At 38.8% G+C, this 15,593-nt stretch overlaps 1 protein-coding gene across 1 annotated transcript in view; it reads right to left on the bottom strand.

Annotated features, from left to right (window-relative positions):
• The window catches only part of xrn2 (5'-3' exoribonuclease 2), a 75,594-nt gene that overhangs the window by 36,837 nt on the left and 23,164 nt on the right, over nucleotides 1-15,593 (bottom strand). The window contains exons 3-14 of the mRNA XM_003220068.4: nucleotides 15,428-15,539; nucleotides 14,601-14,712; nucleotides 11,162-11,220; nucleotides 10,344-10,433; nucleotides 9,865-9,937; nucleotides 8,827-8,877; nucleotides 7,343-7,500; nucleotides 4,060-4,134; nucleotides 2,750-2,883; nucleotides 1,580-1,637; nucleotides 1,392-1,499; nucleotides 512-556 (exon numbers count right to left, since the gene is read on the bottom strand). Of these exons, the coding sequence (XP_003220116.1) occupies nucleotides 512-556; nucleotides 1,392-1,499; nucleotides 1,580-1,637; nucleotides 2,750-2,883; nucleotides 4,060-4,134; nucleotides 7,343-7,500; nucleotides 8,827-8,877; nucleotides 9,865-9,937; nucleotides 10,344-10,433; nucleotides 11,162-11,220; nucleotides 14,601-14,712; nucleotides 15,428-15,539 (1,075 nt within the window). The remainder of the gene's footprint in view (nucleotides 1-511; nucleotides 557-1,391; nucleotides 1,500-1,579; nucleotides 1,638-2,749; nucleotides 2,884-4,059; nucleotides 4,135-7,342; nucleotides 7,501-8,826; nucleotides 8,878-9,864; nucleotides 9,938-10,343; nucleotides 10,434-11,161; nucleotides 11,221-14,600; nucleotides 14,713-15,427; nucleotides 15,540-15,593) is intronic.

Below are 15,593 nucleotides of genomic sequence, written 5' to 3'. Positions count from 1 at the left end.
AAATATCCCCATCACAACCACTGACAAAGTATAGCCAAGGAGGTTGTTCCATTCTTTCCCATTTTTTCAGACAACTGGAAGCAGTTCAAAACAGAATGGTACCTCATGTACAATAATCCACAATTAAAGGAACCTCACCTTTCCCAGCAGTGGGAAAATAACAATGATCTCTCAGCTGTTGAATAACAAGCTATAGAAGTAGCTGGAGTTAGAAACCATAAAGAAGAAAGACAATAAGTATGGCTTATAGCAAACTAAAACAGCAACTCCATACACACGTACATGAGAGTAAACCACATGTCACTTAACATGGCTAAATTCTAAAAACACAGGCTCAGGATTGTGTTATATCTGCCACATTTAGTTAGTATCCGAGGAATGTATTCATAAGGTTTGTGTTACCCAAACAGCACTTTTCAAACTGAGGACAATTCCAAAAAGCAGTTTATGCTGTGCAAATGAAGAAAAAGTCCACAATTTTCCAATAAAATTTGGAAAATTTTGTATTTACCTTCATTCTTTTTCTTTTTTCCTTCTGTCGTCTTTTGAAATTTTCCTACCGTAAAGAAGAAATCTATCAGAAAAATAAGTGCCATACAAAATACACTACATCCCCTATATCTGTGGGGGATATGTTCCCCAAACTTGCAAGGATATGTGAAATGACAGATAATGGCAAACTTTTTTGAAATGAAGGATTTCTGGCACAGGAATACCACAGAATCACGCTAAAGGACCTAAACAATGCTTGCAGAAAATATATTTTGGCGAACGTGGACAAATGATACTATAGTTACTAGTACCATAGACATAGGGGATCACACTATACAGAGAAAATGATTACCAAAAACATGAATTTGCTTATTTTGGGAAAATAATACAGCCAAACAGACTGTATTCACATCTATAACCATTTTACAGATTGCCTGTTATGAAACGTTATGAATGGAGTGATGTCACTATTACCATATAGTGCAAGGCTTATTAGAATAGCAGAAGTACATTTCTAAAAAAAGGAAAAACCAGCAGTTTCTCACTGTGCAAGTAACTGTAACTTGCAACAAGTGTGCTGCAAGTTACGGTTACTTGCACAGTAGGAAAATGTTTCAACTGTCAAATCCAATGCAACTGTGCTGGCAGTATTCTTTGTTTCACCAGCATTAAATTGGATTTATTTCTAACCAGCAGCTGCTCAAAAATATTGTTACCATCAACAAAATGGAATATTAATACATACTGTACTAATTAACAGCTCAGATGGACTCATTTGAATTAAAATGTATTTTGTACAATGAACTAAGAAATACAATAAAATAACCAATGAAGTCCATTGTTATCAGTGTAATTGCATTATATAAAAACAAACACAAAAACACGAAGGTACTGTTTACCTCATCATCTTTTCTCTTCTTAAAAATGCTATCTTCAACTTCACCAACAGCTAACATAATCATCTGTACTCTTTGCAGGTTGACATAGCCATTTTCAGTAAGGTATCCCTGTTAAGTATAGAAACAGGAGTGTAACTATCCTTTCTTCCTTCAAAATGGTTATTGAATTAGCTGCAGGACTCACTTACCCCTGTTTTGTGCACAACGTTTTTATATATGTTGACTAGACGGTCAATTGCTCCTTCCCTGAAATACAAGAACAAATTAGCAACAGCTCTTTCTAGGAATGTAACATACACAGAGCAGAGCTAATACAAGTTACCTTTTAAATTTCAACTTTCTGGATCTCTCTCCTGCATTTAATTAGTGATCTTTGAACTGGAACTGATTTCACTAACTGGCTTTCTATGCTATCTCAAATCAATGACAACACTGCTGTCAACAAGAAAAAATATTATTTTCCCCCAATAATAGATAAAATGTAACTCATACCCTCCGGCGTAAGCTACATCTGACCACCAAAAAAATAAGATGTTAAGAATGGGTCTCAACATGTCAGTAAGATGACCTTTAACTTTATTATAATTGTCACCTTATGCCATGTGAGAAGAAACAGGGATATGGAAAAAGTCTCCGTAAAAACGCATTCGGAATTACTTATAGCCTGAAAACACACTCAAAGAGACATGGACATACACGGCTTGCTACTAAATGAGGAGTAAATGAGTCAAGATCCATTCAAACAGCCATCCAAGACCCATTCTACACTGCCATATAATACAGCTTATCAAAACAGATAATTTTCATTATCTGCTTTGAACTGGATTATATGAGTCTACACTGCCATATAATCCAATTTAAAGCAGATAAACTGGATTTTATATGGCAGTGCAGAAGGGGCCTAAGACTCAAGAGGACTAAAACTGCAGTAATAATATATGCAGCACAGAAATAATTAGACTTTTTTGCATTTCAAAAGCTTTACATATTATATGATATAACTCCATAACCAATTGTAGCATACATTGAGTTTTGAACAATAAAAGGTTGAATGAAGCCAGGACCCAAATAGTGGAACACTTAACTTGGCACACTAATGGGAATACTGATTTGATCTTCTCATAGAGCATAAAAACAGTATTTGAAGCTGATGGAACATTTAAAATAAAAGTATAGTATGATATGGCTTCTGAAGAAAGGGCAAAATTGCACTCGACATGCCCGTTCTTTGAGTCCCCTAAACAGCTCTTGATCTAGATATTAATTACTACTTTTCTTCATTACAAAACATTTCTTGTACAATTACATTATTTTATTATGTAATGAAGTATTTCTGCATATAATATCATACACCTTACCTGATTTCTAATGAGGGTAAATGAGGAAGAAAGTCATTTCCAACAAAGAAACACATAAAAACCCAGTCATCGATACTTCTTTCAACATCAAAAGTGAACGGCAAACTCGCCATCGTTAATTCTCTTTCCAAATACTAGAATTATTTTAAAAAGAGAGAGAAAGAGCCTGTAAGTTACATCAAGGTGTAGTAACTAATAATTACCCAGCCAAAGAGAAAAATTCCATTTGGGAATAACTATCTTCTTCATTAAGATTTTTTTTTTTCGTGTCAGGAGCAACCGGAGTTGCTTCTGGAGTGAGAGAATTGACCGTCTGCAAGGACGTTGCCCAGGGGATGCCAAGATGTTTTTGATGTTTTACCATCCTTGTGGGAGGCTTCTGTCATGTCCCCGCATGGAGGTGGAGCTGATAGAGGGAGCTCATCGGCACTCTCCCCGGGTGGGATTCGAACCTGGCAGCTTTCAGGTCAGCAACCCAACCTTCAAGTTACGAGGCTTTTATCCCCTTGGCCACCGGAGGATCATATTTTTCCAAAATGTTATGATTTTCAAATAGTAGTGAATGCCATTTTTCTCCAAAAGGCTATAGAGATTGTGGTTTTCCAAAAGGTTATGATCACTAAAAGGTCATGCTTTTCCAAGACAAAAAGCATAAGTGACACTTTTTCCTAAAAGCCAAAAATCTATACAGATCCCTTTCTGGAAGTTAAACAAACCCCCATATTCTTGCATTATATACAGATTTGGGTTGTCTATTCCAAGTTCCCATTCCAATACAGAAATGCTTAATTTGTTGATTTCTCAAATAATTTGTCTTGGCAAGGTTTCTCTTTGAATCTACCCTGACAAAGAACTCCTTTAGCATCCCTGCCGAGCCCAGCCATCATCTGTTTTCAACATTAGAGCTGAGAAGATATCGCAGCCTTAATGTTACTTCTGTTTGAAATGGGAAGGGAGATATGACCACCTGTTTGGAAATATCTGCTGTGGTTCTTGACTTGCCACCAGTATCACCTGAGGCATTACTAACATTTAGCAAAACCCCAAACAACTCAGAATCCAGGAACATGGAGGACCACTTTCCCAAAAACAGACTCATCCAGCTTTTAAGATCAGTAACATGCATGGCTATGAGACTACAATATATAGCAGAGCCTTCTCTGTATATCACGTGTAGCACTTCCAGTTTAAACATTGGTGACTGAATTTCAGTTACTGGAATTTAGAATGGAAATTGTAACTTTGCTACAACCCTTGAAACTCTTGTGAAGGGGGATACAAACAAACTAAGTAAAAATAAAAACACTCACTTCTTTCAAAACACACAGGCGAATAAAGATAAATTCTTGTTCCATACCAGGAGGAGAATCTGCAAACTGATCATGCTGCAGAATGTAAAGATGACATAGTATTTAAACATAAGATTTGCTTTTCAAATATTTACTTCACACCATAATCACACTTATACCTATTCAAAAATAAACCCCTCTAAATTCATTAGAGTTTATATTCACAAAGTGTGTTTCGGAATTAGGCTTTAACCATAAATGAAAATGGATTAATTTTTTTTAACAAAATCCCATGTGCTCAATACAGCTCACTCATACATAAGAAAGTTTGGTAATCATATCCTTAACCAGTTTTGCCATTTTGGTGAATTTAGCATACCTTTCTTATAATTGTGTCACAATGTTTATATGTATTTGGTATTTGTGTTATGCCTGTTATGACAACCCTATGAATTTCACAGGATTTCTTAGGCAAGGAATACTCAAAGGTGGTTTGACAGTTCCTTGATCTGAAATACAGCCTACGGCACTTGAACCTCTGTGGTAATAATTAGAAATGACCCAGCTTAGGAGCAAAGATCAAATGGGATCTGACCCCTGTTGTGAATGCGCCTTCGGAGACTGTGAATAATAGTGGTAGGATCAGGAGAGGAAGGAAAAACCCTCGCGAGGAGGGCTCGTTGGAGGATTTGTTTAGGAAAAGGGTCAGGGAGACTGATGGGAAGTCTTCTGAGGAGGATTCATGTGGGGATCCTGAGGTGGAAATGGATGCTGGGGAACAGGTGTTAACGGAGGAATTGGGCATGGACTGGGCACAGGCACCGGAGATGCTTGGGGACGAATTGGGGCCCATGGATACTGCTGATGCTGGGGAAGCTTGGGTGTCTTCAGAAGCAGATCCCACTTGGTCTGCTTGGAGGAATGAGAGGGGGTCCACAGGTGTAGATAGAGTTGGGCATGGGCAGGATGATTGGGACTCTGATGAGGAATTAGGAACGCCTGACCCAAGGGCGTTGGCTGTGTGGAGTTCTGATTCAGATTAAGAAGTTGAGACACTTGCTCTTTGGGCATGGATAGTTTGGAAGCCCAGGGAGACCTGGATATATTGGGGTTGTTTGGCCATTATACCTTGCGTGTGGCAAGGTGTTGCTGGGCGCCATTGGGTTTCCTGTGTGCGCCATTGCTGGGCGCCATTGGGTTTCTTGTGTGTGTTACTGAAGACTGGACTGGGACTTTGCAACGGATGTAAGTTTAATCTGGGTTATTCTGCAACGGAGGGCTGGAATTGTGTGGGTTTTCCTGGACTGTTCGCCCTCGTTGCTTTGGCTCTCTGTGCCATTTCGTGTTGTGACCTTCTTGGATGACTTCAACCTCTCGGACCTTGGACTGGAACTTGGCTTTGCTCTTTGCTCTCAATCCGTGGCTTGGTGTTGTTCTCTATTCCGTGGCTGTCTGCTGTTGCTGACTACTACCTTCACTCCTGATACCGACGCTGTCTGCTTATCCCGACTTCGGACCGGCTTGACGACGTTCTCCTGCTCTGCTCCTTTAACTCCTGGCTTGGCGTTTGCTTCTGCAGCAGCTTGGCGCTGCTGGTTTATCCCGACTTCGGACCGTCTTGACAACGCTTTCCCGCTCTGCTCCTTTAACTCTTGGTTTGGTGTATGTTCCAGCAGCGGATGCTGTGAACTCGCCAGCGTCTCGCTGTTTCGCTGGCTTTGCTGCTCTCAACTGGGAGTTCCCTAGCTCAGTTTGGGCGTTTGTTTGTTTTGAACTCCTTTTTGTACTTTTGAGTTTTGGGAAAGGTTTGTGGGCTTCAATACTACTTGCTTTAGTTCATGCCTCCGTTTTTCAGCCCATTGTGAACTTTTGGGTCAAGTTCTAAAATTTTAAGTTTAACCCGGATTATATCTCTGGCTAATCCGGATTATTTGCCAGTTCTTGTTTTTTGGGGTTTTACCCACTTGTTCTACTTAATAACACTGAAAGTTAAGTGTTTTAAGTCTTTTTAGTTTGTTGAGCTATTTTTTGGACTGTTGCTTTAATAAACTCTATTTTTCTCTCTAATTGGCATCTGACTTTTGACAACCCCTTTAGGGTATTTAGGCACATTGAGGGAGATAATACTTGCACTTCAACCCCGTCTCATTCATTCAATTTATTACGTATTACCAACATGCATAGCTCAAAACAATACTGCACATGGATATAATATCACGTTTTCCTTCTACCACAATCAGTTGAACAAATCAGAGACACTTTCATATACAAACATATTAATCATGGTGTAGCTGGCCAAACTCAGGTTAGTTCTCCCTTTTCTGTTTCAGTCACTATCTGGAAAGTCTCCCAAATGTTCAAGCACCAAATGTGAGGAGCTTTGCCACACCAACTCATTTACAATATCTGGCTACTGCACAAACAGGACATAGCAATCGAAGACATATTCAGCAGACGGTGACACAAACCAAGCAACAATCAAACTCCTACATTCCCATTTTTTTCTTAGACCTGCCCTTCAGAGGTTTAAATCTTGTTTTGCCTAACCTTTTCCTACCAGCGGAAATGATAACTGAAAAACATTACAACCCACAGATAGAATCATACAAACAGAGTTGGAAGAAATCACAAGGGCCACCTGGTCCAACCAGGCAGGAATCAAAGTACAGTAGAGTCTCGCTTATCCAACATAAACAGGACGGCAGAACGTTGGATAAGCAAAAATGTTGTATAATAAGGAGGGATTAAGGAAAAGCTTATTAAACATCAAATTACGTTATTTTACAAATTAAGCACCAAAATATCATGTTTTACAACAATCTGCCACTTGTTTGGGAGCATGGCTGCACTTGTGTTGTTGTTGGGCATGTTGGCCTACTGCGTGTTGCTGCCTAGAGAAATAGCTGTGGATCTGGGCAGGAGGCAGACTGCATTGGGTAATACAGAATGTTGGACAAGTGAAGGTTGGACAAGTGAAGACTCTACTGTACTTTCAACAAGTTTTGCAAATACACACACAAAATATTCATGCAAGACATAGCCATCACAAGTTAATGTTATCAAAAACCTATAAAAAGGTTTTTGAGCAACTGGAAACCATTTTTGGACTTTTTAGGTAATAAGGAATTTTACAACTGTAATAATTTGTGATTATGATAATTATTAACACTATTCGTTTTTTATCCAGTGAGCTTTATGAATATGACAGAATCTGAAAGGCTCTGCCACATCACAATTTATCCCTTCATTATTTGCATAGCACCTAGCTGTCATGAAAAGGAAGGAAGGGAACTGTTTAACTTACCTCCCCTTGTTTTTCTTTCGGCAGACCTTGACACTCCTTAACCTCATGTCCAAACTGACCGCAAAGACCACACGGCTTAGGCTTATTGGGCTTAAATTCTTCTCTGATGATAGTAAAATTTGGTTCATGTGTAGCTAATCCAAGCATAATGAGGTCAGCTATAAAAGAAATGAGCAAACATCAAATATTAACATTTTCTTTGAGTAAACAGCTACAACAATACTTCAAGATCAGATTATTCTCTGAATTTTGAGAGATGGGAACAAGTTATGTGCTTGTCAATTCATTTTACCTCACCTTTTATGCACAGTTTACAAAGAAGTCAAAATTGGCAAATTCTAGTTAGCAATGAACATGCAATTAAAAGAACATGTCTGTCTGTGGAAGGAATCCATTTCATCCACAGACATCCAAGCTATGATTTTTAAAGTAGTTATGAATCTGTTATCTATCCATCTGGGCCCAAAGTGATGAAGTCACAACAGAGGATTTATCAATCCTTTAGGGCAGTGGTTCTCAACCTGTGGGTCCCTAGATGTTTTGGCCTTCAACTCCCAAAACACCTGGGGACTCACAGGTTGAGAACCACGGCTTTAGGGAAACATATATATCGGAACCATGAGTCCTACATTTATCAGGGTTTTCCCTGGAAGCTAGAGGGCTAGCCATCTCTTTAATAACTCTCCACAGCAACAATCTCAAAGAGAAAGAGTATCTTTCTGAGATAAGTGAGGAAAGAGGGATACTCAATTTGATCTGTAGGAATACTCCCAGTGATGAAATGGACCCAAAAAGCAGTACTGGCCAAAGCTGCAACTTAGCTAACTACTCAGTTATCTTTTTAAAATTTTCCCCTAAACCGAAAACATATTTATTTGTGCAGGGAAGGAATCTGGTTGAAAGCAGGACAGAAATGGGAAACGGAATTTCTCCAAAATTCAGATATTTTTGGGGGGTTTGAGTTACACAATGGTAGTTGGTATCTGCGAAATTACCCAAACCCCCACCCTCAGAATTCAATGTTCTGTAGTTCTGCTTTAGGGAGTCCACAAAAATAGTCAACTGCCTGCACTCCTGAGAAGTTTGTACAAAGTCACCACCTCTATGCACTATAACACCATTGTCTATGGCATCTCTCTGTAATTGTTAGTGCGGGTGTGAACATATCTGCTCCTCTAACCATCATTCTACAGACAAATGCATAGAGACAAGACTCTGCACAGGGACCAGAAACCCACTTCCAAGTTCTTAGGATATTAGTTAATTATATGGAGCAGAACAAGAGGAAAAAACAAGATTTGACCTAGAACAGTTTTCAGTAAGTTTTAATAATCTCACCAATATATCACTAGATTCCAGCCTGCATTAATATGATTTATTGTTGATAATACAGCATATCAGTACACATAATAGGTTCTTGGGTGACAATATCATTTTCATTTTTGAGATAGAACGATTAAAGAAAATTGCTAAAATAGACTTACCATCAGCACCACATAAGCAGTGGTGAGTATTTGGGTCGTGATTTGGTTGAGCTAAATCCAAAGAAAATAGGTATAAATGATAAAGAACAAATAGATGCAACAGAAGGTTGTTTGCTCATTACTCATCTCAAGTACTGAACAAGGCCATGTTATATTTTTAGTTGTGCTTTCAATTCTGAGTAGCAAAGAAGTTGAAAAATGAAAACGGAAAGGTAAAAAAGGAGCTGGCTTGGCGAACTCTTCACAGGAAGATAAACAAATGTATGACTATGTTAGCCATTACTATTACCAAATTACTTAATGTATGGTTTATCATTTCATTTGATTCCAAACTCATGTAGGGAAACAACTATAAGATTACTGACAAAGGTCTGAATCGTATTAGACCCAAAACCTAAGCTCACTTATTCATGGATAGAACTAAGCACTATACTTTAACTCATCTGAAAAAGACTCATCCCCTTTTCTGAATAGAGTGCCAAAAGGTAAGAGCTTCGCCCAGGAGAATCTAAAAGAAGCACAGATCCCCTCTATTCTCTCCACCATGGCATTGTTTCTGGCCTTTTTGAATGTCTGGGTGGGAAAATGGAGGCAAAGGTGGCCAGGCTGTCTCTAAGGCAGCACTGGCATTTTCCCCTTTCCACAGAATCATCCTCAGCATATCCATACGTCATATAAAATCTTTAATTTTATCCCCAAAACCTGCCCTCTTCTTATACATAAGATCAACTTATACATAAATGTAAATGGTATTTCATTTTAGAAATCATTGTTGGTACAAAAAATGGGGGACAAAAATCTCACCTAAATGTTCTAGATGACATTTTACATCTCATTTCACATCTTCTAAAAACTGTATTGTGTACTCCAGTCATTATAATATTTATCTTTTAACTTACTGCTCTCTATATATTTTACATATTTTGACCATCTACTTTACTTTAAAAATATTCAGAAAAATATTATTAATTCACATCCAAACACCTTGTTTGACTCTATGTATATTAGTAAAGTACACAAAGAAATATGATTTTTTACCTCTTTGCCTTCGTATGTAATCCATGATTTTGTGTTCACCTTCGCCAGGAGCACTGGCATCTGATAAAATAACCTATAAAAGAGAAAAAAATATAAAATATAAATACAATATGAAATAGCAGCATCATAAAAATTACCTGACCATAGTTTTTCGCATTTCTCTAATGCCAAGAGGAACTTTTTTTCTGATTAAAAAGTGCAGATGATGATGTACTGCAACTCTTATCACTTTCACTGTTGTTTCAGCTAGCAGGGATGAGATAAATAGTAGTCCAACATCTGGAAGGTTATAAATTTCCCACAATTTGATGAACACATTTGAAGCTCCTAAACAAACAGTGCAGTATTAATATGTTGCTATCTCTGCTTTATTGAAAACTTGTCTTTTGCAACTCATGTACATAAAAAGAACACTGTTGAATTACTGTGAAAAATAAGAAAAGATCTGTTTACTTGGACATAATAAGATCAAAACTTACCGTCAAATTCTTCCATCCCGGATCATTGTTCAAACGATCAGCAACATAATAACGAAGGCATTTAGCAAGATTGTCCATAAATTCTGTTCCCTAAACAACAAAAATGCAGGACACAATTTAAATATAGGTGGGCAGATTAAGTACTTATTTTGGGGTGTGTGGTTAGGGAGTAAAATATTGATAAGCAGTTCTCTTATTTAAAAAATAGAGAAAGAGAATGATGCTGATTCCTGATAGAACTGAAATAAAATATCATTTAGAGATGGCTGAAAACTAAATTGTCAAATACGATAAAAGCTACAACTGGCTAGCAAGACATCCCAACAGTTTTGCTTCATTTTTAAAAATTTGGTTGTTTATGAGGTCTGGTATGCTCACTGGTTCAGCAAATGTATAACAATCATGTAACACAACATGGTGTAGGCTGACATTGCTTACTACCGCAATGTACTACAACTTCTATGCTAATGTACGTTAGTACTATGTGCTTTGGAAGTTTGAGATACATTCTTTATGAGATATAATATGCATATTGAGCCTAGATGATGAAATGTCTATACAAATAACATGCCTAGACCATGCTATCCCAAATGCTCACCTACAAGATTCAAGGTACAATTAGGAGCTCCACCCCAGCAAATAAAAAGTCAAATGAAAGTTCATTCTTCAGCCAGTATTAAAAGCTTCCATTGAAAGTTCTTTTCTATATGCACTTTATCTTCCAAAAGCCCTAGAAGCCCACAAGACTGTTTGTTTCACAGTTCTTCCTTTAAATTTGCAAACGTTGCCTCCTCAGTTTAAAGTGAAAGACTACTTACGGGGGTAATGCAGTTGCTATCAAACCTTTCTTTTACTTCTTCTGGAGGAAGAAATCCACCTTAAAAATAGTACAGCAGAATTAAAAACTAGTTTGACAAAAAAAAATGTGGCAAGGAAGGAGAAGAGATATGTTCGATCACAGCCAATTTTAAGAAGCCACAATATCCTACTTTGCCAACAACTCTTTAATGACAATTACAGCTAATTCCAAACTGGCTAATATCACAATCCTATGCACGTTTACTGTGACTATATTGGTATAGGTTTTACAACTACCATTTTAATTGTGTTTGATTAGCATTGCATTAGTTTTTACTTTGTAGAATTATTTCTACTTTTACTAGTCACAAGGACAGGCATGGAACCATACCAGAGTTTTCCAAACATTTCATATCGGTGACACACTTTTTAGACAGGTTATCATTTCATAACACAATTGTGGGCACCACAATTAAAGGGAGATGTTGACAAGCTGGAATGTGTCCAGAGGAGGGCAACTAAAATCATCAAGGGTCTGGAGAACAAGCCCTATGAGGAGCGGCTTAAAGAGCTGGGCATGTTTAGCCTGAAGAAGAGAAGGCTGAGAGGAGACATGATAGCCATGTATAAATATGTGAGGGGAAGTCATAGGGAGGAGGGAGCAAGCTTGTTTTCTGCTGCCCTGGAGACTAGGACGAGGAACAATGGCTTTAAACTACAAGAAAGGAGATTCCACCTGAACATCAGGAAGAACTTCATCACTGTGAGAGCTGTTCAGCACTGGGACACTCTCCCCCGGACTGTGATGGAGGCTCCTTCTTTGGAGGCTTTTAAGCAGAGGCTGGATGGCCATCTGTCAGGGGTGTTTTGAATGCGATTTCCTGCTTCTTGGCAGAGGGTTGGACTGGATGGCCCATGAGGTCTCTTCCAATTCTATTATTCTATGATTCTATGAAATCAGTTTACTAGCAAGCAGGTGGTGAAACCAACCTCTATACGAGATATGGACACATACGTAAATTATAATGATGAAATGTATGGGAACACAACATATCTCACAAAAACTTTTCATTTATATTGTAATATATGTGATTTTAAAGGTAATAACACACATTTCCAATTTCTTGTTGCGTTCATGTGACACACCTACACACTTCAGCCAATACATTAACATGCTGCAACACAAAGTTTAGAAAGCTCTGAACTATATAGATCCGCAGTTAAAACTGCTATTCGGAAATCTTACAAATTTTGATTAAATTTTGAACCACATCTTTATTATTCACATTGCACAACTTTTGTTTTCTCCCAAAAAGTTCCAGAAATCACTTGGCTCACCACCTTTGCAGGTTATACACCCACAGTTTGGGTTTATTTGCAAGCTTGTACTGCCATGCCTGCCTCCCACAGTTGGGGCTGACATTCATACATCAGTCCCAGCCTCAGGAAGTAGGGAGAGGTGAAGGATCCCACCCGCTCTATGCCCACTTCCTGAAGATGGTGCTGCCCATAGAAAATTCACGTGGCAGCCCTGTCTCTGTGAGGTGGGCAGGGGAGGCGAGCAATGACTACCCATGCTGCATCTGGTTCTCAAAGACGGAGCTACTCTGAGAACATTCACATGGCAGCTCCATCCTCAAGAGCTGAGGGTGTGCTGTTTGGGAAGCAAGCGCAGATAGTGATGACTACACTCACCTCCCGAGGATAGAGAGGCTGTGTGAAAATTTGCAGTGCAGCCCCACAGTGCTAAGATATGTGGGGTAAGTGAAGAGGGAGCAGTATGTGGGACCTGTGCATCCTCATTCATATTCCTGTGTGCCACATGTGTCTGTTTCTTCTGGTACCTCCCCACCTTTGATAGATACACACAGCATACAGTAAGAGAAAAAGAAGCCAGTATCCACAGCGGAAGTGAAATGGAGGCAGCATGTGGGGCCTGCTACTATTCTTCTTCCCTCTAGGTGTATGGTGGGTAGCACACTTTCTGAGAAATTCACTATTTTCCCACTTTTGCTTGAAGTGGGGCTGTGCCCCTAACCCCTGCAAAAGTAGAAGATTAACTGTATATACAACCTGCAAAAACACACTGTTTATCTTCTTCATACAACATTAAGTATGGTTGTTTCAGAGGATTTCCTCCCAAATCCAGTGATTAGCTATCTGCAAAACTAGTTCATCTGAAGAACAATAACAGTTCTGTTTAGTCACCTAACACAAGGCCTGCAGGCTAAATCTGGCTCGCCATGTCAATTTAGGTAGCCCTCCAGATGCTGGACTACTCCTCCTATATTTCTCATCATTAGACATCATGACTCCAGCAACAGCAGGAGTATCCCTCTGAGCAGCTAAACCAGGCAATCCAAACTGGATGGTCCTCCACGAGGGTCTGCCTCCAGGGGCAAACCAAGAATGGGCAACTTGGAAGTCCCTAAACAGACTCAGAAGCGGAGTGGCAGATCAAAAGACAACTTGGCAAGATGGCACTACCTGGAGGAATCCTCCACCTTGTGTGACTATGGAGCAGAACAAACAACTCCACATATGTATGCTTGCCTACAATGTCCTGCCTTATGTACGAAGGAGGAGGTGTTTAAAGCTATGGACAATGCTGTCACTGTTGGCTGCTTTTGGTCTAAAACTATTTAGCTGCTTGTGATTCCTTTATCACTTTTTAAACTTATTTATTATGCAATGCTTTTGACACAAAATAAATAAATCATGACTACAGCTGATGGGAGTTGTGATATCATAACATCTGTTCAGTCAAGATAGTGGAGTTTAAAATGCAGATACAAGGCTTGTGGATAAGATGATTGGTTTTAAACTATCTTGATCCTTTCCTCAACCTTAGAGCCAGAAATGTTGTTGGGTTGCAATACCTATTATCCCCAGTTCACATGGCGCATAATCAAAAGTGATGGGAGTTGTTGTTCAATAACACCTGACCCAAATTTGATAAAAACTAAAGAGCACCAACCACTATGTAAAAAAATATAATGGACCCTTATCTATCCATGGATTCAACAGCCCTCTGAAGGCAACCATAATGCTGATGTGGCTCTTGATAGAAATGAGTTTGACACCCCTGTTGTAGAGGGATACAACTGGAGATGGAGACATGATTGTATATGTAAGTCCCACCTTCAATGTACCCTGAGCACCCCATAAGGTAGATTTTCATGCATTCAGCATACATTCTGGACTTTTATCCACATGCAGATTATAAGGGTGAGTTCTCATTTATGGAGGTTTTGTAACTGCATTCAGCCAAATGCACTAACAGAATGGTAAATCACTTCCAGTTGCTCTGGTGATGTTAGAAGGCAGTGATTATGCACCACCCACATCATCCCCTTAACTTTAGCTTTTTGCAAATTCCCTCAAAGTGCTAAATATGTCACAAGATGCAACTATACATGTCATTTATAATTATAGTGAACAGGTACGAAGGCTACATACCTTTTCTCATGATCTCTTCTCTTATTCTCTGCTTCTCTTCTGCACCTTCTACACCTTCCTTTGATGCTCTGAATCTTCTGGACCTTTGCTGGTTCATTTTTGCACGGGGAGCCTATAAGAGCAGAGTTAGTGTTAACAACATAAAGGACGTCTGTTTTGTTGTTTGCTTTACTTATACTTAGGTTTTGTGCTTGTATTAAATCAGAGAAGACTGTGTTACATTGGAGAATACGTGAATTTAGATCCCAAAGATATGCTATTTTGTTGAAATTTCTTAAAGGTAACAAAGGGGATTAAAAGAAAACTGAAGTTGTCACTGACATTCCTTCCTGCAATACCTTCTTTAAGAAACTACATAGCAATTCTATATGCTTCAATAGTATTTCATCTGGGTTTTATCCTTTGTCACCCATGCTAGTGTATCGGACAGACAAGACAACAAAAACAAAAGTTATATCTCTATATGGTTTTCTCAAATGTTTTGAATGTGGAAGACTAGAAGAATCTAATCACCTCCATATAAAGCTCGAAATTAGTGGTGCCGAACGTGTGGATTTTCAGATGTTTTAAACTTTAGCTCCAAGAATTCCTAGGCAGTGAACAAATTGGCTAGGGCTTCTGAGGTCCAAATATCTAGACAGCCACAAGTTGACATCTCTGCTCTAAATCTACACCCAGTATTTCAGAGATTACTTTCCCTTGAAAATCCCCAATGCCTCCTTTTCACAAAAGCTGTTGTAGGCAGTTGCAATCTCTACATAGCTTGTCTCTGAGTGTATTTGTATTGGGCTGTCAAACACATTGATAACAAATATTTTCATACTAACCACTCCATCTATTGCCATGTAGAGAAGTCGCCTTGGCCTCACAATATTGAAAAGCCTGTCAATATACTCAAAAATGGCCACCATCATTTCATCTTCATTTTTTGGTGCTGGCCTGCAATGTAAAATATTGTGTAAATACTCCAAATACTTTAGATAGACATGTGAT

This window comes from Anolis carolinensis, chromosome 4 (genome assembly GCF_035594765.1).
Source record: "Anolis carolinensis isolate JA03-04 chromosome 4, rAnoCar3.1.pri, whole genome shotgun sequence".
Lineage (NCBI taxonomy): Eukaryota > Metazoa > Chordata > Lepidosauria > Squamata > Dactyloidae > Anolis > Anolis carolinensis.
The sequence above is the reverse complement of the archived record's forward strand: the minus strand, read 5'-3'. Positions and strand labels throughout refer to the sequence as shown.